This window comes from Epinephelus fuscoguttatus, linkage group LG12, assembly GCF_011397635.1.
Source record: "Epinephelus fuscoguttatus linkage group LG12, E.fuscoguttatus.final_Chr_v1".
Classification (NCBI taxonomy): domain Eukaryota; kingdom Metazoa; phylum Chordata; class Actinopteri; order Perciformes; family Serranidae; genus Epinephelus; species Epinephelus fuscoguttatus.
Genome location: NC_064763.1, coordinates 40,210,248 through 40,237,875, shown reverse-complemented (window position 1 = coordinate 40,237,875; position 27,628 = coordinate 40,210,248). Strand labels below are relative to the sequence as shown.

Sequence of the window (27,628 nt, the reverse complement as noted above, 5' to 3'; positions counted from 1 at the left end):
CTAGTCACCTTTCATGTTAATAATATTAGTCGCACCTGCTACTGGTTACACCTTTGTGTGGATTAATACTTTCTGGACCAATGTGCGGCACAACCTTCCTCAGGTTCAGTGAACTTTGTGTCTGAGATGATATGTTGTGGACTTACATCAGGAATGAAGGGCGCCGGCAGCATGCCAGCCTCAAGGCGTTTGAAGTTAATGGAACGGAAGATGGGATGGGCTTTGACCTCAGAGGCTCCACCTCCCTGGCAGCCCAACCTCTCTGCAGGATCTTTGGCCAGAAACTGGAGGATTAAAAAAAAAAAATAAAAAAAAAAAATAAAGAACACTTACAATGGAGAGGAAGTGACAAAAGCTGGAAAACATTGGGGTTTAGAGGAAAAGCAGGTTTTTATAATGAAAAGGGACATTAGAAGAACACAAGGGGCTGCTTTGGTGGGGAAAACAGTCCAGGAAGTATTTTATGGATCTAGTCTGAGTAACAGATACATAGGTTTGATGGTTGTCAGACACCAAAACACTGCACAATAGTTTATAAAACTATATTAGACAGGGTTTAACATCCATCGCTCATTATCACCAGCACAGCATCCATCTCCAGGGCTGAGAAGACAACGTGGAGGTGCCAAAAACTGCAGTACCTCTAATGGCCACTTGAGGCTGGCTCCAAAAGCGAGTCAATCGCCACAGACATCCTTGTTAAATTGACCAACTTTACAGCAGAAATAAACATGTTTACAGCCTGGTACAAAAGAACTGTTCCACCATTAATGACAACTGTTAATACAATTTATTAAGGCTTAAAATTATGCTTAATTCAGAATGGCCCCTTTGAGTGACAGATGTGTGCCACCTGTTGACAAATCGCTACCGCTGATACAACGTTGATTAGGTATCATAACTACAGTCAAACCCTATAGATTTATAGAGTATAAGTGTAGCTGTAGCTGTTTTGGCTGCCTAAAAAAGTCTTGTTCAGCATCTGTTTGTACTAATGGACCTTCTAAGGACTCGGACGTTCGGTATTCCAGTTACGAATAATCCGTTTTTTATGATTTTAAGCCTGTTTTTAACCTGGAGAACATTAGCATTAGCACAGTTAAACATAGTGTAATGCACAGTGCTAACAAAGCTAGCAGCTAGCATTAGGGCTAGCTCCACTCTGTTTTTCAAATATGGTCAAATCTGGCCCGAAAAATCAAAGATGGTGACGGTCAAATTGCCAGACTTAAGGCTTCAAAAGAGGAGTCTACAAACCAGGTGGTGATGTCACGGTGGTTGCATCCATTATTTTGTACAGTTTATGGTTATCATGTCAACACGAAATTAGCAATAGCTATAAACTTTCTGTGCATCACATCAGTCCCATACTCTGTATTGGAATATTCAGTACGTTTACATGGACAGTTTAATTCCACTTTCATTCCGAATGAAAGGCCATTCCGATTAAAAGTGGTCATGTAAACGGTCATTCCGACTAAATCCGATTAAAGGGGGTGGAATATTCCGTTTGTCATTCCCAATGAAAGAATTTCTCGCACTTGTATACACTCATTCCTCTTTAAGTTCATTCCGGTCTTTCTGCACATGCTCGTTTCCTTGCCCTTCTGGCGCACATAGCAACGGGCTGAGATAGAGCAGTCGGACTCGTTGCACTAACCGGTTTCCATATGCCAAAGCACGGTCTTCTATCTCCCTTCTTCGACCTTCTACCTCCCTTCTCCTCCTCAACAGACGAAGCATTAGCAGAACAAGGTTGTTGTCGTACTGCTGCTTCAAGAATATAAGCAAAACAAGCCCGAAAAAGGCACTAAGAACGGCGCCGCCAAGCATCTTGTTATCCGGAGCAAGGACTACAGTGTTTTCTTCTGGTAAATGTAAACATGTAACATCTGCCCCGCCCCCTATCCAATCAGAAACCTTCCCTGCCCCAAACCTTGCACAGACCTGAATAAAGGCGGTTAAACTGATCTCCGTGTAAACCCTCATTGGGAATGAATATTTTCCATGTAAACTACCTGGAAAGACTTTAATTCCGAATGATTTCATTCAGATTTATTTCATTCTGAATGAGAAGCCATCATGTAACCGCACCCTATGTTAAACTGCATCGTCCCTATCAGATAAAATGAAATTAATTAACAATCCCTCATGACAGCTAGGAGAAACATGCTTATTATTGCAAGATTTTAATTGAATGTGAAACTGACTGCAGACCAAACAGTGTGATCAAACCCTCTGAGGTCAGATTTGTGATTTGTCAACAGCAGTAGGTTAAGCATGTTAAAATTTAACTGTTTTTACACTCATGCTGTGGATGAAATCTCTGATTCCGGTGATTCCAAATTGAATTTGGTGTGAAATGTAATAGATGCGAGTGTGACCCAGCCCTTGTAGCGTGATGTGAAGAAAGCGACGCAGCCAAACAGACGGAGAGATAGACTAACTAGGCAGAGAAATGTGTTGCGTTTTTGTAAACAAGCAATTTAATCTCAGGGACCTCTTTTTGAAACACCGAGGTAAACCATTAGAATATGGTAAAATATGGAGCTTGAGCAGATGGGAGCCACAGACCAGAGCAAATGAGAGACAAGCAAATTTGGCTGCTCGAACATCCACCCACCATTTTACAGAGGGACTTGGCGTCCTCGGAGAACTTGCTTGAATATTCCTCCTCCACCTCCCTCACCAGCCGCTCCACCTCCTCCCTCTTGATCTTCTTCTTCCTCTGCTGGAAGGGAGACTGGCCCTCGATCATCTCGTACAGCAAGCAGCCCAGCGCCCACCAGTCGGGGCTGAAGGTGTAGCGCTCGTTTTTCACCACCTCCGGAGCTGAGGGAAGAGGGAGGCAGCAGAGGGAGCATTTCTTTGAGCTGAAGGTGATTCAAGAAACGCAGAATCTAAAACCTTCACACCTGGTGAGACTTTTCTTCCACTGATCTACACGGGAAATGTAATTTACTCCTGCTTTTCAGTTTCTATGGGTCACAGCAGAGGGCGATAAAGATCAGAGGTCACTTACCCATGTATCCTACTGTTCCCACCCGTCCCTTGATGCTCTGTCCCTCTGGCACATGAACTGCTAAACCCAGGTCTGATATCCTGATGTGGCCTGAAGACACACACACAAACACATGCACAAAATAATGCATACATCATTATTATCAGTGTGTGCAGCTTATTTTTGCATCATCATCATCTAGATTCTCATATTGTTACAATTCTTTGAGCAGCTTATTTTTGCATTGATGTATTATACTTGTATCATAATGTATACTACTTTTCTTGTATTACTCTTCATTTTTACATTTCTGTTTTTAATTCCTATGTTGTGTTACCTACTCCACATGCCTCTGCAAATTTTATTCTAATGATTAACCGGTTCTTGTCACCACCAGCTTCATTTTCAGGCTGCAATTTAAAGTAATTTGTTTAAATGAGAAAGTAATATATGACTGTCTTTGGTAACAAAAGGCACAAGCAATACTTAAATGTTACAAGGAGCATGGTGTGTGCAAAGTAAACACTGATGCTCTTAAAAAATATCAAATAGTTCAATCAAACATATGTCAGAGGAGGAGAAAGCAAGGAATCATCAAGAGCTATCACAACAAGATAATTTCTTGGAGATATTTAAAATGCAAGTTAAGTAATTTTGCAGAGATCGGCGGGGGGAGTGGCTAGCACACCTAATGGCAGACGGTGCCCCAGACTAACGTCCAAGAACACAAAATTGAAACCATAAAGTATCTCCATACTGCTCATCCATAGTGATCCAAGTGTGCTGCAGCCGCGACATAAAAAGTTGTTTCAAAAAACGTCATGTGAACTCTGTTTTTAGCCTCACTGTAGCCTGTAGCTCTGACTGCTTCTCTGTGCTCCGTGCTCACGTGTGCGCACCTGTGTGAGACCAGCGAAAGCATAAGCTTTACATTACGTGACACGTGCCCTGCAGGGGGAGACAACAGTAACCATGGAGCTAAAAGATAATTTGCACTACGGTCTTTTAGCAAAGGACAGCCCAACATGTCTGAAGACTTTGAAATTGAGGAGGAACAGCATTTCTTTGTTGAGCTATATTTGTTTGAGCCCGAGTATACGCACGGAACTCAGGCTACTGGACGAAGCAGCCGCCGCAGCTCATGAGCCTAACCCTCAGCCAGCCGCAGAATACCGGAGTCGAGCACTGGAAACCTGGTGGTGTAGTTGTGTCAAAAACAAAGCAATGCCAACGGATGAGGAAAGTCTTTGCTGCTCGGACTGGGAATTGGCGATGCCTGCACTTGAGAATCTGGACATCAGTACTGACGAGACTGCTGCTCTTCAGAGACCGTGCATCACCGATCACCCTGAGCGCGCACACGTGAACACGGAGCACAGAAGCAGTCAGAGCTACAGGCTACAGTGAGGCTAAAAACAGAGTTCATATGACGTTTTTCGACACAACTTTTTATGTCGAGGCTGCAGCACACTTGGATCACTACGGATGAGCAGTATGGAGATACTTTGTGGATTCAATTTTGTGTTCTTGGACGTTAGTCTGGGGCGCCGTCTGCCATTAGGTGTGCTGGCCGCTCCCCACGCTCATCTCCGCAAGGGATGTGAGGACTCTAAAACTTCACCAGAGCCTCCATCGGCATATGGGTGAGTAGATAATGGCTGAATTTTCATTTTTGGGTGCACTATCCCTTTAATCTTCCAAAAACAATCAATGGGTTCCTCCTCAGCTCACTGAAAGTCATAAAATTTCATAATACAGAAATAAGTCAGAGCTATTTTCTTTTCAACCCTGGTGAGAATTTTTGTTGTATCTTTCATGAAAAAGTCATCACTCTGTGAGCATCATGTGTTGACACCATGATCATGGGTCTTATATTTATTTCCTTTAATGCAGAATGTACAAGCAACCACAGATGTGCCTTCAACAGTTGGCCGCATTACCTGAGCTAATTCTGTATCTTTATGCTTGTTGAAATCATCTTGATACCACTTGAACCCAACCAGGGTGGGAGTTTGCCTTAGGACTGTAGGACTTTTGTGTTATCACACCAGCTCACACATTGCATTCTTGCATCATCTGAGATTTTAATAGCTATTTCAATTCAGTCTGACTGTTGTGTGAGAGACTCTGCCAGAAGTGAGTCGTCTCTGAAAGTGTTTGGTGTCAGGATCAGTCTGCTGGAGTCAGAGCGCCCTCTGGTGATTCATAGTGGAAATTTATCTCACAAACTGCCGTCATAAAAACACACGACTTTACAGCCAGAACTTTGGCTCATAGTTCTGTACTAAATCCAGAATAATGACAAATAGTGTTTATCGAGTATTTATCATCTGACACAATGCTTTTCAAACAGACACAGCATAAAATGGATAATACCTTCAGAACACACTTTGACAAGGAAGTTTAATAAACACAGTGCATGCAGTGTGCCACAGAAATAATGATTTCAGAGACTTATTATAATTAATAATTAATTTTAAAAACTTTCTTTCAATCTCCTGTATTTAAATATGTCTTTAAAAATGTTCACTGTGAAATTATTTTTAAAAGTTAAGTTTGACATTTTATTACTGACCTATGAAACAACATCTGACAAAACAATGTCGACTCAGTGTCCACTTACTCTCTTGTTTCAGAGCTTTCAGTTGTACCATGTGGATCCTAGAAGCCCTAAATAATGCCAAGTTTAAACAACTACGGTTCCACGACGAGCAAACTTCATCTTCTGATGAAGACCATGTGATGTGGTCAAAAGCTCCGGAACAAAACAGGAGGCAGGCTCTGAGATAAGATTGTGTTCTTAAAGGGCTTTTAAGTAATAGCCCACTATCCTATCATATTAAATGCCATAAATAGTTTGTCTCCTGCTTTAACATTTACGTTTTTAGCCTACAGTATCTCACGTAAGTGAGTACACCCCTCCCATTTCTGCAAATATTTCATTATATCTTGTCATGGAACAACACTATAGAAATGACACTTTGATATAACTTAAAGTAGTCAGTGTACAGCTTGTATAGTAGTATAGATTTACCTTCCTCTGAAAATTACTCAAAACACAGCCATCAACATCTAAACAGCGAGGATGGCCCACAGGTGCACAGGTGAACATAGCTTGGCAACATGTTGTGTGCCAGCCATCAGCCTTCACCTTCCTTGGGCATGGAGTTCACCAGGCTGCACAGGTGCTTCAGGATCTTACTCCTCTGTGATGACATCATGGAGCAGATGGATGTGAAGAGACCTTGTGCTCCTCCACCTTCAGCTTGAGGATGCCTCACAGGTGCACAGGTGAGTTTAGGGCTGGATACATACTTGGCCAGTCCATCACCTTCACCTTCAGCTTCCTCAGCAAGGCAGATGTCATCTTCTAGGTGTGTTTTGGGTCATTATCATGTTGGAAAACTTGATAATGAAAACTTGCAGCCCAGTTTCTGAAGAGGGGCGATCATGCCAAGTATGTATCCAGCCCTAAACTCACCTGTGCACCTGTGGGGCATCCTCAAGCTGAAGGTGGAGGAGCACAAGGTGTCTTCACATCCATCTGCTCCATGATGTCATCATGGAGGAGTGGGAGAGGATTCCTGAAGCAACCTGTGAGCTCTGGTGAACTCCATGCCCAAAGGGTTAAGGCAGTGCTAGATAATAATGGCTGGCACACAACATATTGACACTTTAGGCACAATTTGGACATGTTCACTGTGGGGTGTACTCACTTATGTTGCCAGCTGTTTAGATGTTGATGGCTGTGTTTTGAGTCATTTTCAGAGGAAGGTAAATCTATACTACTATACAAGCTGTACACTGACTACTTTAAGTTATATCAAAGTGTCATTTCTATAGTGTCGTCCCATGACAAGATATAATGAAATATTTGCAGAAATGGGAGGGGTGTACTCACTTATGTGAGATACTGTATATGTGTTTACATTTTGGGAAATTGGTACCAGTTCCAGTGTTTGCAATGTACCCATGGATGTTTAGACAACTACCACTGGATTACTTTGATACTGAGGACAACCTAAAAACGTGATGATTCTCAGGCAAGTTCTGTTATCATAAAGAGCAAATTCTTCTTCTGCTATGACCTCAGAAAGTGTAAGTTGTGCTGAATTCAAACAATGTGTATCATGTCAGTGTGTTCAGATATGACCGAGGTTCGACTGAGAAGAAGCGCAATTTTTGATGCAAAGTGTGTCACAGCCACGACTGTTGTTCTGTGGGCAAAACAACAACTAACTTCCGGTTGTTCTTAGGAAATTGTATGCACTTTACTAAAATGAGCCCACAGAGAGGAATCAGACAATCTCACTGGTCACTTTTTGACCTCTGATTTTGTGTTATAGACAAATACTTGAATTGATTTGAAATTTAGTTTTCAGAGGCTTAAATGCGAATCAGACTTTTCCTTTGCCGCTGCTACTCACCGTGGTCGTCCAGCAGGATGTTCTCTGGTTTTAGGTCTCTGTGTGACAGAGAAGGAGAGGAGAGAGAACACAGAGCAGAGCCAATGAGTCATGAGAAGAGAGGAAACACAATGAGATGAACATCTATGAGGTTCGAAGGTGCTGACCTGTAGACGATGCGTTCTCGGTGCAGGTCCTCCAGCCCGCAGCAGATCTCTGCAGAGTAGAACACGGCTCTCTTCTCGTCGAAACCCGCATCGCCCATGTGATAGATGTGGAACTTCAGGTCTCCGCCGTTCATGAGGGTCAGCACAAGGCACAGAGCGTCCTTCGTCTCGTAGGCGTACGCTAAACTCACCTGGAGACAGAGGAAGGTCATGTGTTAATGGTAACGTGCTCATGGTAACGTTTTAGGTGCTTCAGGTGTTTCAGGTGTAACTGCTTCATATCGGCTGATGACATGTTTAAATTACAGCCATGCAGTTGTGTAATCGATCAGTTAATCAACAGAAAATTAATCATGTTGGTTGGACAAAACAAGACAATTACAGAATGCACACTGGGTTCTGGGAAACAGTAACTGATGTTTCTTGGGGGTGTGTTTTTTTTATCTTTTGAGATTTTATTGAAGAATTAATCCATTAAATGTCAAAACAAACAGAATAATTCTTTGATCACTTATTTACACATCCAGCTGATCCTGTACAGAGAAACATTATCATTCATTTGGAGTTGTGTTCTTTGCCTCCTGAGGCAGATATCGGTCTCTTGAGCTGCTGCTGTAAAATGGGTTTTTGGAGCTTTGTTATTTCTTTTGCTAAAAACTTCCGCCTGCTCTTGCAGTAACGGAAGTTGAGGAGCGCGGTGAGAGCAACAGTGAAGTCACCAGCCGGAAAATGCTGGCTGGGGGAAGACTCTTTGTCGGTCCCTAACTTTGCCTGTTGTTAATACTAAATACTCATCGGAGTCGTTATAGTTAATTAGTTACCATAAATCAGTTTAACAATGACAGAAGTGCAATACCTCCTTCTAAGAAAGGATGTGGGGTGAATTTTCCCTTTATTATGTTGTTCAGGAAGCTGACAACGCTGTGTCGTGCACGTCCCCACAAATGCAAACTCAACCTGCTGCCAAAATTTCTAAAAAAAAAATTAACTTGTGTAATTAAATTGTTTGTGTATTTTTGCATAGAAGCCATGTTGAACCCCGAGGGACTCCTCAGCCCTGAGAGCCGGGACCAGCCGACGGACTGGAGTCCAAATCAAATAAACTGAATGAAGGTCGTCTGGCAGAGAATCAAACCAAACCAGAAATAGACGCAACTTCCATGTTGTCTTTTAATTAGTGCAGTTGTTAATGTTGCAGACATCACGTCCGACTGACGCACACAGAGAGCAATCTCAGGAAGAAATATGTGAAGAGTTTCACATATGTTTATCTCTGGGAGAAAGAAATGTCACTCAGCGGTTACTGTTGAACGTGTTGAAAGAAAACACACAATATTACAGTAGAATATTATATATGTTGTATTATGATCAAGATACAATAAATTCAATAATTTAAAAAGGACGAGTCTTGTGATAATTTAAAGTTTCTACTTACAAGTGAATATAATACCCTGCTGCCTCACTGGAGCACCAAATGTGGATTAATCCGCTGCTGTCCCAACCAAATGCACTATTTTATTGTGTTTTTGTATTGTTTCATTAAAAACTATGGTGACTGGCTGTTAAAGGGATAGTGCACCCAAAAATGAAAATTATCTACTCACTCATATGCCGAGGGAGGCTCAGGTGAAGTTTTAGAGTCCTCACATCACTTGCAGAGATCCAAGGGGAGAGGAGGTAGCAACGCAACTCCACCTAATGGAGGCTGACGGCGCCCCAGATTCAAACGTCCAAAAACACATAATTGAAACCACAAAATATCTCCATACTGCTCGTCCGTAGTGATCCAAGTGTCCTGAAGCCCCGACATAAAAAGTTGTTTGGAAAAACCTCATCTGAACTCTGTTTTTAGCCTCATTGTAGCCTGTAGCTCTGACTGCCTCTCTGTGCACCGCGCTCACGTGTGTGCGCTTGTGTGAGACCGTGAGACATGGGCACCGCGTTCATGTGTGTTCACGTGCTTTCGCTGGCCTCACACGCAAGTGCGCACATGTGAGTGTGAGGCACAGAGAGGCAGTTAGAGCTACAGGCTATACGCCATAAGCCTCCATTAGGTGGAGCTGTGTTGCTACCTCCTCTCCCCTTGGATCTCCGCAAGTGATGTGAGGACTCTAAAACTTCACCTGAGCCTCCCTCGGCATATGGGTGAGTAGATAATGGCTGAAATTTCATTTTTGGGTGCACTATCCCTTTAAATGGAATTACTGAGCCTTTTTTTTTTTTAAATAAACCCTATAGGGTGGCATGGTGGTGCAGTGGTTAGCACTGTCGCCTCAGAGTCAAAGGGTTCCTGGTTCAATCCCCAGGAGAGTTTGCACATTCTCTCCAGGTACAGTCCGCAGTCCAAAGACATGCAGGTTAATTGGTGACTCTAAATTGTCCGTAGGCGTGAATGGTTATCTATGGTGTCTCTATGTGTCAGCCCTGAACCCTGCCTCTCGCCAGTGTCAGCTGGGATAGGCTCCCGCCCCCCACGACCCTCAATAGGATAAGCGGTTACGAAAATGGATGGATGAAACCATATATTTGTGATTCACATCTTCAGAAGAAGCCAATGGAATTGAGGCTGAGCGCCACAGACACGCTGGGGAAGTGACATTTTGTTGATTTAGGTCTTTTAATGGGATTTGTTGACCTGAATGTAAAGTATATAAATGCAGACATGTATTCCCCTGGCATACCATATCCAGTATCTGGCTAAACTGCACAAAAACGAGTGAGCAGGGACATCTTAGTTGAGATGAGACACTTACTACAAATCTGCTGTTGACTTTCTCCAGGATCTGTTTCTCATTGAGCGCCATGGACTCTCCTTTCCTCTTCTTTATCCGCTTCTTCTCCAGTTTCTTACAGGCGTACATTTTCCCTGTGGCCCGTACCTGACACGCACACACCTGCAGGGCAAAGAAAGAAAGAGGACATATTTATACATATAAAAAGTTGCACTAATATAAGATACAATACACCCTCTTTATGAAACAAAGACGATTTCATTGCTGTCCATCTTGTGACTTCACATTTCTGAGGGCGCAGGACCCCGAACAAGACTGTGATTGTAAATAGTCTCACACAGGACGGCAGCTCAGGACTTCAAAGAGGAGGCTCACACACGCAGAGCTGCGATTAAAGGAAAAGTCTCGTACTTCTACTGTAACACATGTAGAGGTAAAATTAAGATCAGGGTATTAAAACTATCCTGCCACTGAAAAAAAAAAAAGAATTCAGCACAACAATGCACACGGTGCTGATATGGATGTCAATACTGAGGTAAATGCAGCCAAACATGCACTTAAATGTCTTTGCAAAACACATGTATCTGTGTTATAACAACAAGATATTGTGTTAGTTAATATAATAGCCTAACTGATCCCTTTTTGTTTCCAATTATTACTTTAAACCTATATATGATGCGTAGTTCTTGCTGTGGTAATCCACACTCACAAAATAGGGACCTAAAATAAGTACAGAAAGGTTGAGTGCTCCACCTCCTGCTCCTGCAACCTTTTGAATTATCTTCACACTTTCAAACCAACTTTCTCTTTTATTGATAAAAACTTCTCTCTACCCTGTCTGTCTGTCTGTCTGTCTGTGATGTTTCTGTACAGTGTGACCGCCCTTCCCTTTAAGGTCAGGATTACAGGTCTAAAAGGCTGTAATGAGTCTAATTTGGAACAAAACTGAGGGATGATGCATCTTGTTACTGACTGGTTCAGAGGACAAAATGTTGTAATTGTTCTGCTTTTAGGCTGTTTTACATGCTATACTTAAAGGTATAGTGCACCCAAAAATGAAAATTCAGCCATTATCTACTCAGCCATATGCCAATGGCGCACGAGACCAACGAAAGCACGTGAACACACATGTGTCACGGTCTCGCGCAAGCGCACACACGTGAGCGCGGTGCACAGAGAAGCAGTCAGAGCTACAGGCTACAATGAGGCTAAAAACAGATTTCAAATGACAGTTTTCCAAACAACTTTTTATGTCGGGGCTTCAGGACACTTGGATCACTACGGACGAGCAGTATGGAGATATTTTGTGGTTTCAGTTATGTGTTTTTGGACGTTTGAATCTGGGGCACCGTCAGCCTCCATTAGGTGGAGTTGTGTTGCTACCTCCTCTCCCCTTGGATCTCTGCAAGTGATGTGAGGACTCTAAAACTTCACCTGAGCCTCCCTCGGCATATGGGTGAGTAGATAATGGCTGAATTTTCATTTTTGGGTGCACTATCCCTTAATAAAACGATAAAACTGTAACGTGAACAACCTGCCAAAAAGTTATTTAATAATTATTTTAAATTAACATAATGTCTTCACGACCACAAAGAGCGGGGTATACATGCATCTGAGTGAAAAAAGTACGACAATGAATCCTACAACATGAATCCCCTGTTTGGTTATGACAGACAAATGAGAATTTATTCTAGAAATTATTCTATTTATTCATTTTGGATGAGATTTGAAATTGGACGTAAACAAACAAAAAGCTCAACATGGACGCCAGTTAAAGGGAACAATATAATAATTTATCAGACTTCTTTTGGAGGGTTAATCACTGCAGAGTTGAGACAAAGTGTTGAAATGTAAGTTCACTGATTTCACTCTGAATTCAGCACCTTTTATTATTCTTATACCACCTGATAATTTGTATGTCGAGGATTTTGCTTTTAGTAGCAATGATCACATTCTCCTGATCAACACTCAATAGTGGAGAGACAGGGCTGGTGTTTTAGTTCATGGAGCTCAAAGCAAAACTACAATTCCAATCAATCATGAATAATTATGGAGACCAAGACATGATTATTTTTATCAAAGTCAAGATCAAGAGTCTCTTTTGTTTTTTGCCATTTTTCAATTTGAATACTTGGAGCATTTATTTCTAATAATTAATAAAATCATTTCCTTAAGACTTCAAGACTAAGTGTACTCACCTCCCCAAAGCCTCCTTTCCCTAAAACTCTGTACTGTCGGAATGTATTTTTCGTCACTGGTTGGCTGTTGGACACAAAGAGAAGCTCATTAATTACACAGACCACAACATATGCAAAGGTAAAATTACTACGGTAGTTAGATAGACAGTAAGTTAACAGTTTTAGGACACCTTTCAGAGACAATAATACCTTAAACGTACAGCAGTTTGTCAGGTAGAAATGTGGATATTTCTTGCAGCAATATTAATAACTTGGTTTTTAAATTTACTTATATAATGATTTTGAAAATGCGCCTGCAGGTGTGGAAAAGAGGACTGCTGAAGAGGTTACGAATGTTGAGTGTAAACTATTAACCAATTGACCTACGGCTAAGCCCCGCCCATACACTGGGACATTCTCTGCCTGGACGTCCATTGAAACACAGAAAGTCAGTTTGTTGGGTTTTATGAGCTTTTTCTGAGATTTGAAGTTTAAAAATGGTCAAACGGTGTGCATGGGGTACATGCAACTCTGACACAAGGTATCCTGAGAGGCTGGGCGACCAGGTGTATTTTTACACTTTAAACCACATCTCAAGCGAGAAAAGTGTCTCCTTTGGATAAAGTTGTGTGGTAACGTTAGACCACAACATCAACTCAACGTGAATAAGATTAACAATGATGTCTACATCTGTTCTAAGGTAAGTCAACATTGTGTTTGAGGCAACATATTGTCACTTTGCTGGAAAGAAATATAAAGTTATCTTTAACATCTCTAGCTAACGTTAGCTAAAGTTAGCCTAACGTTAGCTCCTAGCTGCGTTGTTCATCATGTCACCTTGTTTGCTGGGAGTTCATTAGCCTATTTTGTTCTAGTTTTGTACTTTGGTGATGGTACATCATTGTTAGCTGTTGTCCAAAGGGCTCTAGTTAGTTAACGTTAACTTCTGGAGCTTAGCTTCATTAACTTATCTGTAATGGCAGAGATAACAAAGGTTGGCAAACGTTATGCTGAATGATTCAGTGTAAATACTGTAGCACCAAACTAACGGAGAGACACTCTTGGTAAAGATGGTAAAAAGGCCGTTATCCTTTTCTCATATTCTGAGCCAAAAACCTTAACTTCAGTGGCACTTTAACTTGTTGTCTTTGATGGTGACGGCAACCAGATGCGGTTCACAAGCGTACACTGTGACCTGTAAACTTTGGCTTGTAATTTAAGCTTTTCATTGACCTTCTCAACAATAAAATGATGAATATATCCCTCCAATGCGTAGTTTAGGCCCTTTTGGTTACTTCTCAATGACATCTGATCGTTACGTCCCCAAAAATTGCCTCCTGTGAAATGCCGTGTACTGTGACACCTGCCATAGCGCAGGTCACTGAATGCTGATAGTTTGTCCAGGTGAGTGGAGGGGGCGTGGCTTAGCCATAGGTCAATTACAGAGAGTATAGTAGGATTTTGTGTCAGATTAGATTTTACTTGCATTACTGAGCACATTACTGCAACAACAGAGGAGAGAGCGGAACATCCAAGTATGCGGACATCCACTTTAAAAAAAAAACAGTGACTGTTTGATTATTCAGGAGTTTTCATGGTGTATGATTTGTCTGAAACTTTATTTGTCTGAGAATAACAAGGCTGCTTTGTACTTTAAAACATGAACAATAAAGATTCAAGTCTCATGACTGAGTCGTGTTTATGCCTGTTGGACACACTCAGTGAAAGTAATTGAATCAGCAGAACAGTGATGTTGGACGGGAAGCCAACATAGTGAAAGTCTTGTCTAAGTGCTGTCACAGCTGTGGATGAGCTTCCCAACGCCTCCTCGTATTACTGTAACCCCACTGTGCTGTCTGTCAGATCCTGTGTTGGCCCGTTGTGGCCTCCAGAGGTCCCTAACTCTGGCTGCACTCTTGAACATGCAGCTGCCTTTCATCAGCCATTACCCAGCCCTGTTCAATCAGCTCATTAGTCTGTGGGTATATGAGTCCCTTCAGCTGGTCAGTCGATGCTCTAGAGTAGAGACTGTGCTACTGAGCCTCCAGCCTGAGTATGTGTGTTGTCTGCAAGAAGCTTTCAGTTTACTCCTGTCTGCTTACTGCACATGGATCTTCATTCTCTGCGTGCATCACTTAAACCTTAAATAAAGGGTTTCTTTATGTCTTTGATGAAAGGACATTATGTTTGTCAGTTAAATTCAGTACTCTTGGACATTTTAGAAAACACAGCCATGAACAACTCACAGGTGTGTGTCAAAAGGCTTAACACTCCTTAGACCACAGACAGCACATCATCTAAGGCAGAGGCGTGTGCAGACTTTTTTGAAAAGGGTTGCCCAAGTGGGGCACTGACTGATGCAAGGGTGGCATGACGTATGTGCATGCTCAAACACGTTGGAATAGCATTACCTACACAGGATTTCTCAGTTTCTCACATTCCCACGTTTAAATTATAATTCAAAAGATAAATGAAGCTCCTAAATGCAACACAACAGAGTGACACCATGCAAAAAGAAATGGTTTGAACTAAGGTCCCGCCTTTGACTGGGCAGACAGCCAATCATAGTGTAAGACCGTGGTTCCCAACCTTTTTGCCATACGGAACCCTTTACTATCATTGAGTAGACTGACAACCCCTGACTAAGTGACATATTTTTAAATATTATATATCATATTCAAGAATAAGAGGACAGAACAACTAATAAACTGTACAGTTAACCTAAACAGTGAACACGATAACTGTGGGAGGTTTGTGTAAATGAGAGATTTGGGTGAGCTGATTATTTCCTGTGAATATTGTCTATCCTGTGATATTTCTAGAAACTTTCATATGATTCTGTGTCTGTACTATGTATTTTCAAATTGTTAAGTCACACATATTCAATGGCTTTTTTTTTTTTTTTTTGATTTGATTGAAATTCAGTGTTGTCTTCTCCCGGACGCTTGTCCATTATTAGCTTTTTGGTTGTTTTACCTGTGTACGTTTCTAAAGCAGGACAAGGCTGTTTAGCAGAGAGTGAAGGCTCTGTGACCTGTGTTCAGGTCTTCAATGTGCCCTTATCCTGTGAGATTGATATCTTAAATAACAATGTAAACTTTTTTTTTTTTCAGTTTCAGTGAGAGGATTTATTATTGCTTTTGAGTCATCTAAGAAAAAAAAGAAAAATTGAACAGAATTTGAACAGGAAATTACCAATTAAAAGAAGCATATAAAACTTGCTATCTCAATATGACTACAATAAGATTCTAAAATTAAAAAGTGAATACAATTCATTTCTGGAAAGTGAAATTGGGAGACTACTTTTAAAATCAAAACAAAAACATTTTGAATTAAGTGATAAACTTCAAAAGTTACTGTCTAGACAACTTAAAGGAGAGATGGCAAAAACTGCTATTCATAAAATACAGTTAAATACTGGTTAAACACTTACAGATCTACAAGAGATTAATAAGCAGTTTAAAGAATTCTATTCTAATCTTTATATGTCAACTTCCACTGTAACAGAGGAAGATCATTTGCAATTCTCTAACCCTTTAATTCAACCTCAGTTAAGCCTGACCAGCCAGTAGTCTTTACAATGTAAACTTTAAAGAAAATAATTTCATTTAGTTTTCTACATAGAAATGAAAATGCTGAGATTTAAGCAGGATTTAAACATGTGCATCAGCTCTATGCAGAGCCTACGCCATAGCCTACACACGTGGCCTACACTGTTGTGAACATTTATACTTGTGCGTTGGTGTGTCTGTGTCACTCTGCAGTTACACCTCCAAAACACTAGTGTTGTGCTGTAAAGTTTAAATGATTCAAAACACACATTAAACACACATTAAACATGGCTTAATAGAGACACTTTCAAACACAAGTACACAAATCAGCTTCACTATAACTCGCAGCATTCACAGACAAAGCTGCTTCTTTTTTGCTGGACACATTCTCACCACAAATACAACATGCTAATGTTATTAGCACAAGCCTATGGCATTTTACATTGTGTAAATTAGCCCAGCAGCTAGCGGGCTTTTCCTCTACTCATATAAAACCAGGGACAACAGCAACATGTAACAAAGGTAACAGTACAAATTTGGCTCCATTACAGCTCACAAGGTTCACTGACAAAACAACTGTCTTATATTAAGCACGTTTTCCAAACAAATGCAACATGCTAACGTTATTAGCGCAAACCTATGATGTTTTACATTGTATAAATTAGCCTAGTGAGGAGCGGAGATTTCCTCTGCTCATATGAAGCCAGGATAAATCCCTAAGTATAAATCCCTGAAGGATAGATCACACGCAAGACTTTAAATGCTATTTTTGTGGAGGCTTTATTGTCTTCACAATTTATTGTTTCTCATCTGTGAAATTAAAGTAAATAAAAGCTTCATTTTGGAAATGGTGTCAGCTTCCAAAAATGGACAGAAGGTCTGCATTGCCACGGCATGTAGTCACATCTCTGGGGAAGCGCACGTCAGGCTAGGGTACTGTGGCGTAGACCCTATGCTGTACCCTAGCCATCGATATGACACAGAAGTATAAATCCCACATTATGTCTACTGTACATTTTTTTTAAAAGGTTTCTTAAACTCTTACACAGCTTTGGTTGTAATTGTGATAACACAATCAGCTCAGTGCTCTACTCTGCACTCATCTCCTCTGCCTCCTGACATGTCATTGCAACATCTCTGCTGCAAGAAAACATTTCATCTCCAATTATGGTGGTGGCTTTTATGTTTTCACTGCAGTTGAAAGATTAGGAATTCTCCTCTGTGGAGGGACTCAAATGACCCTGTGGTTTGTGAAAACTTCTCCAAACCCCACTGGATGAACCAGAAAATTCAAGGTCATCAACCTTACACAGTTCCTGGAAAGCTGACATGCCAGGCGTTTTTTTTTAATCTGATAAGCAGCTTGTGGGGCTGGAAGAAACAGTCCTCATCCTGCTGTAAATAATGGGGAGAGAAGCCAACACTGCTCCTGGTGGGCACACAGACATACCATCTGTCTCTACCCTCTCTCTTTTTGTTTTGTCTCCTTGATTTGGGGTTTCTTAGAATGTCTCCTATCTTTCTCTTTATCTTCCTTTCTTCTCTCGTCTTTTGTATTTACATCACCAAAACAAGAATCCCTGTGGATGCATTGGCCTCCCATGTGGGTTGTTTCAGATGGTCCTTTAAGAATACCAGTTTAAACCACTCAGTCCACTGCGGGATAGATAGCATGTTTACAGCATCACTGAGGGTTTCAAAGAGGAGTCTGGGAACCTTAGAGGTCTCTGACAAACTTTCTCTGTCTGTACACAAACCTGATAAACCTCATAACATCCATTATTGTGGTGACATATTTATTTATCCACAGACAAATTATCACTCAGAGGGATTCATACTCAATTATGTCAAACAGCAGTGTGAGTGAATACCAGGAAATGAGATCCCAGTATTTCTGGGAAATTCTAAACAGATTCTGGTCTCTATTCCCAGGGAAACTACCTGTGGGAACTTTGGATTTTTGTTTATTTGTGTGACAGTGTGCCAGTAATACATTCAGCTACAGCAGATTCAACGTGTGACACTTCTGTCCATAGAATACTCCTGTTGTCTCCCATCCACTTATATGGAAGCTATAAAAAGGATAAATTGGAGTGTGTGTTTCCTGTTTCAACACGATTTCCAGGTCAGAGTTCACCTTTGTTCAAATTTGACGGTGCGGATGTGTTCAGTTGGCCAATAGAAACACAGCTGCTCTGTTAGTTATTATTATTGTGGCGTGTTTCTTCGGTACATTACCACACAGCCACACTCAAAATTGTATCGTTGTTCTTGTGCACACAGTTTGTGATCACTCTGATCATTATTTACTTACAACCCCTGTTAGAAACCAGACATCACGTAGGGCTGGGCAATATATTGATATGATTTTTTGGATATCACAATATCATAAGTGTTGTCTTTTCCTGATTTTAAAAGCCAGACTGTTCTAGCTGTTGCCTTTTCTCACTTTGTCATTACATACACATTTACTGATGATTATAAAAAACCTGATGAGTGAATATTTTGGTACAGCACCAATCGTCAACCTTACAATATCATATTCAATATTTCATATTCGCATACTTGCAATGAATGAATTTTGTGTGGGAATAAGGCCCGAAATGAACACCTAACCAAAAACTGTATCTATGGGTTAAAGGGATAGTTCGACATTTTGGCAAATTCGCCTATTGCCGTAATCCCTATAGTCATATGAGTAGGTACACTGAACAAAAATATAAACACAACACTTGAGTACTACAAGCCCGGCAAGTACTGTATGTCTGGAATGTAGTTCCGGCTGTGCATTTGGCTTCAAAACAACTCTGTCTCGTAATATTACATTATTATTTCATAGCGTGGTGAATGTGTAAGCTACAAGTTGTCCACAAGAGCGTTTTGGAGTCACTTGATGGTGTATTTGATTAGTTTTGAGGGAGAGAGGGGGCCGTACCGTTGACCTCCATTTTGTGCACTGAGCAGCAGGCAGCTCTGCCCCACCAATCTCCGAACAACAGGCACTGATAATTAAAGGTAATGTACCTACCCATATGACTATAGGGATTACAGCAATAGGCGAAAAAACGTAGTGTTGCGCTGCACATTCATTTTGTTAATTTGTTGAAAAACTGCTGGTAACGTTAGCCATGTCTGGCTCAAAAATGCTGAATGTTTTCTGCTGCAGTGTGGATTTATCATTTTTGCAATATGGATCTGTGCAGATATCTATAGATAGCCATTACATCACTGCGTCCTGTCCAAAAAAATCAAACTTTTCGTGCAGAATGGTCAATTTGTGTTTATATTTACTATATATGTTCTTCCACAAACAGTGATTACTCTATAGTTTGAATGAACACTGACATCAAAATCAAATACTCAAGTACTAATATCCATCCCTACTGCAGAGACCTTGTTAATATCACCACTGCAACACATGTATGGTACATGATCGAGCTGAGGCTTCAATTATACCTATCATTTAATTATATTATGTTTCCAAACTAACTGTTAACATTGTTTTCATTCATTTACTTTGCGTTCTAGACTTGTATAAACCATGTTTTTGTGATGGAGTTACATCCTGGTAACTTGTAGCATTATTTTGCTTGGTCTCATCACTAAAATCTGATTTGCAGTGGCTGTGTTTATGTTAATTCATTCATTTAAATAGAGTGGCGATGGCTGTGAGCAAAAGCTTTGCAGTGAAGCTGGTCTCATGATATGACCTTTAATAGTAACTCTCTGTTCCTTAATGTCATTTATGTTACAAATACTGTCTGTGTAAATTTATTCCACATAAATGTGTGACACACTTTTTCATTTAAAGTTAGCCTGCATTAAACAGAGTATTAAAGCTTTTATATCCCGTATGCTGCTCCCTCCACCTGGAACCTTCTGCTTCTGCAAAGTTTAGACTCTGTGACTTTAAATCTTTACGACAGAAACCATTCTTCAGAGGTACTTTGAAGTTTTTCAAAGTTAAACAATACGTACAAATGTATACAGCGTCTTTAGTCAGTATGTTTCTCCACTAATGAATGCTCTTTACTGCCATTATGAAACCTGATTAGACACCAGAATTACCTGCTGCACCTCCTGCATCACTTTACCCATAATTACAATAAACAAAACCTTCTCAGGTATTCCCTGTAACACAGTACAATCACTTGCGTCTAACCTTTACAACAACAGCCTGCTCTGAATGTCACTGCACTCAACTGTGAAACTTTGCAGTTGAGCAATCTCACACTCCTGTCTTGAAATATATAACGGTGATATCGCTCTGGAGTTCGAGGATTGCGTTGTTCTCACCCCAGTAACCCCGAGGACATGAGGACACTGGGGAGAGGAAGGAATGAGGCAACTCGCTGAGCATGTTGTTACTGGTACTGCGGTGGAGCTTACGGCTAATGTAGCCTCTAAATGAGACCTGGTGAGCTTTTAAGTGGCATGTGTGTAAAGAAATTATACATAATGCTGATGTACACAATACAGAGAAACGACAGCTGGAGGAACAAAGAAGAAAAAAGCTTGAGAAAGAAACAGAGATGAGACGGGGAGGTTAATTTCACTCAGCTGTAACAAACATTACCTCTCAAGCCATTTCCACTGGAGGAACCTGTTGTAGTACATGCTGTCGAGGTAGTCTGCGAAGGGCGCCACGCTCAGGTAGTCGTGGATCAATCTGGAAAAAACACAACAAAAGAGCATCTGCATCAGTCTGAAAAGGCTGCAGCAACTTCCTGTCAGTCTCTTTGAACACTTAAGTGAATGATTAGAAATGCTAACTTCATTAGTCGCTTCGTAAAAATGAACAATTCATAAGTCATACAAAAGTAATCTAAAAATTCTCTAGATCCAGCTTCTTTGATGTGAGGATTTCCTGTTTCCTGTTTCATAACTCTCAGTTTTGGACTGTTAGTTGGAAAAAACAAGTCCTTTGAAGACGTTAGGCTGCAATATGCGAAACAACTGGGCCCTTTTCAGTAATGCCTCACATTCTACAGTCTAAAAAATGAATTAATTTAATTGGAAAAGTAAACAATAGATTAATTTGTAAGGAAAATAAGCGTAACTTGCAGCCCTAGTTGCTTTAAAGAGTGAATTAAAACCAAATCTGCTTTAGAAACAGTGTAGGTTTCCTAACTCATAGTTACTGGCAACTATTAATTGATTAATCATTTTAGTCATTTTTCAAGTAAAAATGCTCAATATCATCAAGAGCCAAATTCTCAATTATAAGGATTTTCTGCTTTTGTTGTGTCTTACGTGCGAGTGAATTAAATATCTCCAGGTTTTAAGATGTCATCTTGGACTCCTGATTAATCAATTCTTAAAATGATTAGTTGCAGCCCTACAACAGTCATATTATTATCTATCAGTAGTGCTGCAAAGGGGAGATCTTTGCCTATGTGTATTTTTTTGATAAAACCATCAACATGTTTATCTATTACATGATGAATCATAGTGTAACAGCACCACAAGCAATTGTGAGGTTAACAGTATCTTAGCTACGGGTCATATCACATCATAAGTGAGGCTTCACTGGCTGAAAACAAGAATGGATGCATTTTTTGCTCCTGTATTCATTAGTAAGAGGACAATTTCTTCTCTTCGAAGTTGCGTTCTCACACCTTAAGGCCCGTTTAGCTTCACTTCTTGGCAATTCAAGCTTCATTTAATATTTAGTTCACTGTGTACTCGCAGAACACCAGTGTTTGTCAGGTGTTTGTGATGCCGCAGAGGAAGGAAAAGAAATGTAACCAGCCCAGTTTCAAATGAAAGTAAGCATTTGGATTAATTTTGAATTCAATAATCTTCTGACAAGGAGCTTAACTCAGGCAATATGCTGCCTTCAGGAGCTAGGAGCTAATACAGGAAGGCTTTACTCGTGTTTTGAGTCAACTGGCATATAAAACAGTTTAGATCAAGGTCACTGTCTGACCGAAACAATGACAAATAAAAGTGAAAAGTGTGAGGGAATATGATATCAATTGAAATAAAAGAAATTAGATATTGGCATTCTTTTGTAACAATCTGAACGACACTGAGATGAACAGTCATATTTATAGAATTACTACCTCACGGTCGTATGCCTCCATTAATCAGTCAAGTTGCAGTTACTGTTTGCATCCATGTCAGTGACAACATGGATGCTTCACACACACCTTCCCCCCCGGCAGCACTGAAGATAATCAGCACAGTTTCAAGGTGGTCACCCAAGATTAGTGTCACCGATTCAGTTTCTTAGCAGATGTAACCTCTTCCTGTTCATGATGTTGAGTAATGGACAGAAATGTGTTTTTGCAGAACATTATGATGTCACAGTGAGGTTGACCTTTTGGATATAAAATGTCATCACTTCATTGTTTCATCCTTTGAGACAGTTGTGTGAAATTTTGTTATACTTAATGTATGAATTCTTGAGTTATGACCAAAAACATGTTTTATGAGGTCACAGTGGCCTTGACCTTTGACCTTCAACCACCAAATTCTATTCAGTTTATTGTTCAGTCCAAGTGGATGTTTGTGCCAAAAATGAGAACATTCCCTTATGGTGTTCTTGAGATATCGTGTTCACGAGAATGAAACAGATGAGGTCACAGTGACCTTGACCTCTGACCTACAACCACCAAAATCTAATCAGTTCATCTTTGAGTCCAAGTGGACGGCTGTGCCAAATTTGAAAACAACTCCTCCAGGCATGATGAGATATCGCATTCACAAAAAAGGGATGGACAACCTGGAAACAAAATGCCTCCAACCACGGCTATCGCCATCACGGAGGCATAAAAATAAAAACACTTGGTTGCAGTAGGGTTGTCATGAGACGGTACCAAGTCCATGCCAACAAGCAAAAAATATGTCAGTACCTGTTTTTTTTTCTCGGTACCGTAAGTACCGGATACAATGTGTGTCAATTCCTGTTGAAACTGACAGGGGCAGTATACGCGCGTCAGTCTGTGTCGAGGATGAGCGCCGAAGAAGAACGCCTGTTCTCCAATCGTCTTTGCTAGAAACAGTGACTTCAACAAGTGCTAGAGCTTAGATCGGGCCCAAAGAATCCAGCCTGACCCCACCCGAGCTCGTGCACGTTCTGTCCGAGTAATTATGAGCCCGAGCCCAGTTTAAACCTGACTTTTTTTCAAGGATACGAACGTGGACATTGAAGGCTGACTCTCATCTTTCTTTCCATGGCAAGCCTTCATCATGTGCCTCTTAAAGCTATAGTTGGTAATCCTGTTCAGAAACACTTCTTGTTATACTGGGTGAAATGGTCCTTCCATCCTGAGAGTAGTCAATACATAATGTGTTCAGAAAAAGGAACAAAAAAAATCCGACCTCTGTGGCAGCTGCAGGCCTGTAAAACTCTGACCAATCCCTGCCTCTCGGTGTGAGTGGAAAGAACCAATCAGATGCCTTCATGTCTCGTTCTTATATATCGCTCTGGTCCTGCCCACGCCCCCCTCTGTCCCTCCCTCCTCCCTGCGTGCACTCATCACGTGTCACCGTTGCCGGAAATATTCAGCACACTCCTCAGCAGAAATACTGAGTTAGCAGGAGAATAAGTTTTCTGAACAATGGCAGAGAAAATGCAGCCAAAAGTCCCACTTACAGTGTTACTTGTAACAGCTCGCACCGCTAAACAGGCTGAGAAAAGAAAGTCGGAAGCAGAAAAGGCTGCAACGAAAAAGGCTTTGGATAAAGTGAGAGGACAAACCATACTTAACATTGGTGCAGCTTTTGAATGGTGGAGACAACAGAGGGAGCTGAAGGGCCTGAAAAGTGATGCAGAGGTTGCTGTCTTTCTGTTGGACAGGTAATTATTTGTTTGCTTCGGGGGGGATTTGTTATTTTCATGAAATATGTAACGTTAGCCAACTTAGCTACTTTTGTAGCTCGTATTAGTCCAATGCTAATATTAGCTTCTCTGTCGGTGTACTGGAGGATGCTCGTTCAGCAACACTGATATCACGACATCTATTGCACGTCTGTCCGTCCTGGAAGAGGGATCCCTCCTCAGTTGCTCTTCCTGAGGTTTCTACCGTTTTTTGGGGGGAGTTTTTCCTTATCCGCTGCAAGGGTCATAAGGACAGAAGGATGTCGTATGCTGTAAAGCCCTGTGAGGCAAATTGTGATTTGTGATATTGGGCTCTATAAATAAAATTGATTGACTGATTGACAAGTTCAAACCTGGCTAAACACTTAAAAGACAGGCACCCTGGCTTGTTTAAATAATTCAAGGTGAGTGAGTTTCAATTTCTTTTTTTTTTAAAATTTTTATTGTGGTATCGAATGAGTATCGAGAATCGTGGAAATTCACTGGTATTGGTATCGACTACTGAAATTCTGGTATGGTGACAAGCCTAGGTTGCAGTATTCACAATTTCTCCATCACTGCTTTGAATGATGTTCTAGTAGTTTCATAGTTACTCTAAAGAAACGGATCTCATTCCTCATTAGAATCAGTGTCATTAACTGTGTAAAGGTTGGGCACTGACTGGATGATGCAGAGAATAAAAGCTTAATTATTATCGGTTTGAAATCGGAGGAGACTGTGAGGGATTTTGTGGGAGATGTAGAAAATGAGATAAATGCAGAATATCAGCAGGCTTCCTCACCACTTTTTTATCAGTTGTATAAAGATAAACTGAGTGCAGAGTTTGCAATGTGAATACTGTGCACAGCAGCGTAGTACGTTACTCATGTCTTGTGCTTGATGTGGCTTGAAAAACAAACTGGCCTCTGTGCTGCCTCACGCCTACGCAACAAGCACGAACAGAGCCGTTAGAGGATGTTACTCAATCTGTGAGTGTGGTTTATGGAATGAACAATGAACTCTTCCTCATCTAAAAACAAGTATTTTATTAGGATGATTTGCGTCCGTCTTGTGTTTAGTTATCTCTATTTAGTCTTTATTTATTTCGAATAGTCCTCTCGCTCTTCTGAGTCTCGCCTGCATCATGTGTCATTCAAATTTATAGTGTTTATAAGAAGATTTTTCTGCATCACAGCCAAATTTTGAGGGCTCTCAACTGAACTGAACTTCCTCATTTGGGAAATACTGGAGAATAAATCCAGAGTTACAAGTAAAAGTGAGATCTGATATTCAGGGCTGAAGGTGCTCTGTCATGAACTTTGTTTTCTGTATTTCTGTAATTTTCTCATTGAGCTTGCTAAAAATGCATGCTGGGATACACCCTCGTTTGAATCTATAAAGCCAGAACATTTCCAGGTATTCACACAATTTATAAGTTGCTCTATATGCTGGGTTCACATGATATTTTTGCCTGTTACGATGACGACTGCGTCAGATCAGGCGATCATAGAATCATAAATTCTGTGCTTTGGCTGAGAGACACGACAGAGTACACACTGGTCCCCAACCAATCTTAGCTTGACGTCTTTCATAACATGCATGAGGTCATTGGGAAGGAGGTCCCAGGAACAACAATGTAATCAAACAATGGTGGTGTGTATGATGATGACTGTCTTGTGCTCAGAAAAGCCTGAGAAAAGAAAAGAAAAAAACAACCGTGACCTTTCCTCAGTTTCACAGCTGCAGCATCAACAACATCATTTCTCTCTGGATTCGTCATGTTTACAGTTGTGTGTGGAAGAGCGCTCTGTGCTCCTATGGGTCATGGTTGAACGGGAGCACGTCATGGAAAGCAATTCTTTTAACATGCTAGACCTTCTGTCGGGATGTTGACACACTGCACGGGATAAAACGATGAATTGTGGCGCCTCACATCTGCCAGGATGGGCTATAATCAGGCTGATATCATGTAGTCTAAACCGTACATGAAACATATTGCCTCCTCACTCTTTACGGCAGTCTTCCCCTATGCCAATCAGAATCCGACACACGTGGAGGCTCGAGTCGCATGACTTAGACTCAAATCAGACCCAAGTCCCAGATTTGATGACTTCTAACTCATATCATTAAACAACAACAAAAAAGAGCAGCGAATCAGTCGACTCGGGACTTGAGTTTTCTGACTTGAGAAGCAGAGACAGAGCTGACATTCAGGTCAGTGTTCAGCACTCCACAGCTTTATGTGGAGCCCGCAGCACTCTCTCTTTAATGTGCTTCGCATGACTGTGGCTGCACCTCAGGATTTCTGTTTTACTATCTAGAGAACAGAAACCTCACAGAAAGACAGAGAGGGATGAGAAGAAGGCTGTTTTAAGAGTGATCACTATCACCCGTTGTTTGAAGAGATGTTTGATCCAAAGCGACTTACAATGAAACAGTCAGGCAGACAATGCTTCCCATGCTCAGGCTGTGTGTTTTCTTTCTCACCCTGCCATTCACTCCTTGCTCGTATGCTCACTCTCTATCTCTAGGTGTCATTATCGGGCCTGTTAATTGAGTCATCAGCTGATCCACAATCAACCAGTAGCACAGCAACACACCTTATCTCTCAGCCTATCATCTTACTGCTCCTCATTTTAAATATGGTTCTTTCTCTGCTGCAGTTCTTGCTACAGTCGTGCGCGCCCTTCACCACTTAGTCTTTACGGATTCATCAGCCTCATCTGCCTCAGCAGTCATCAGCCTCATAGTCATCGGCCACCACCACCACCACCACCACCAGTGTCTGGACACCATGGGGGGCTTTATCCTGCTGCCGCTGAGATGTCCAAGTGCCAAAGACTTCTGTGCATTCAACTGAAAAGTGCAAGAATCATGCAAGTACGTGAACTTTAATTTATCAGGAAATGGATTACATCTGGTATGTTTCTACAATTTGATCTGTTATGGTTAAATTTAGGAAGACTAATCTCATCTCAATACACATCGTTTCTGGATTTCTGTCCATCAGCATTTCCAGTGTGAAGTGGCATTAGGGTCACTTTTACACCTGTAGTTCAATTCATTTGGTCCATACAAAGAAAAAAACTGTACACTGACTTGTTATTGTGTGTTATAAGTTGTGTGGTAACTCATTTATTGGACATTTTGGGCGATGTCATCCAGCATCATCAGCGCTACATGGATATTCTTGGGGAAAATCAAACTTTAGAACCATTTTAAGAAAATCACGTAATTTCACATTTTATCTGCTCCTTTAATTAACTAACTAACTAACTAACTAAATTGCATTTCCTTAGATTACTATATGTGGTTTCTCTAACCACTTTTTTGTTAACCAAATTTTTGCCAAAAACTAAATTAATTCAGTTATTTTAGTCTAAAAAAATATCATAAATCCGCCAGATTGTGTTAGATGGAATGTAAATTATTTTTCATGTCATTAAAACACCCATATTTCTGAAAATAAGACCAAGGACATGATGGCTCTGACTAAGGAATGCATCTAATTTCTTGTCTGGAAGGGGCTAAACAGAATAACAGACCATAATGAGCAAGCCCAAAATGGGACCCCTGTGATCTTACTTGGTACAGTCCTTGAAGAGCTCTTTGCAGGCCTCCTCCTGCAGCCTCTCGGTGCACTGAGCCATCATGGCCTCCTCCACCTCAGGCACATGGTCCTCTGACTGCCGCAAAAAAACAAACAAAAAAAAAACATTAAGTCCAGGTAGACACAGTGACTCAAGTCTGACAGTAAACTCACAGGGGAAAGCCGGATGAACTGGGTTTA

General features: G+C 40.9%; 1 protein-coding gene across 1 annotated transcript in view; it reads right to left on the bottom strand.

Annotated features, from left to right (window-relative positions):
- grk6 (G protein-coupled receptor kinase 6) overlaps nt 1-27,628 on the bottom strand; it is an 84,317-nt gene that overhangs the window by 12,103 nt on the left and 44,586 nt on the right. Inside the window, exons 5-13 of the mRNA XM_049591370.1 lie at nt 27,424-27,524; nt 20,611-20,703; nt 12,505-12,568; nt 10,328-10,468; nt 7,575-7,765; nt 7,429-7,466; nt 3,023-3,112; nt 2,624-2,832; nt 147-284 (exon numbers count right to left, since the gene is read on the bottom strand). Of these exons, the coding sequence (XP_049447327.1) occupies nt 147-284; nt 2,624-2,832; nt 3,023-3,112; nt 7,429-7,466; nt 7,575-7,765; nt 10,328-10,468; nt 12,505-12,568; nt 20,611-20,703; nt 27,424-27,524 (1,065 nt within the window). The remainder of the gene's footprint in view (nt 1-146; nt 285-2,623; nt 2,833-3,022; nt 3,113-7,428; nt 7,467-7,574; nt 7,766-10,327; nt 10,469-12,504; nt 12,569-20,610; nt 20,704-27,423; nt 27,525-27,628) is intronic.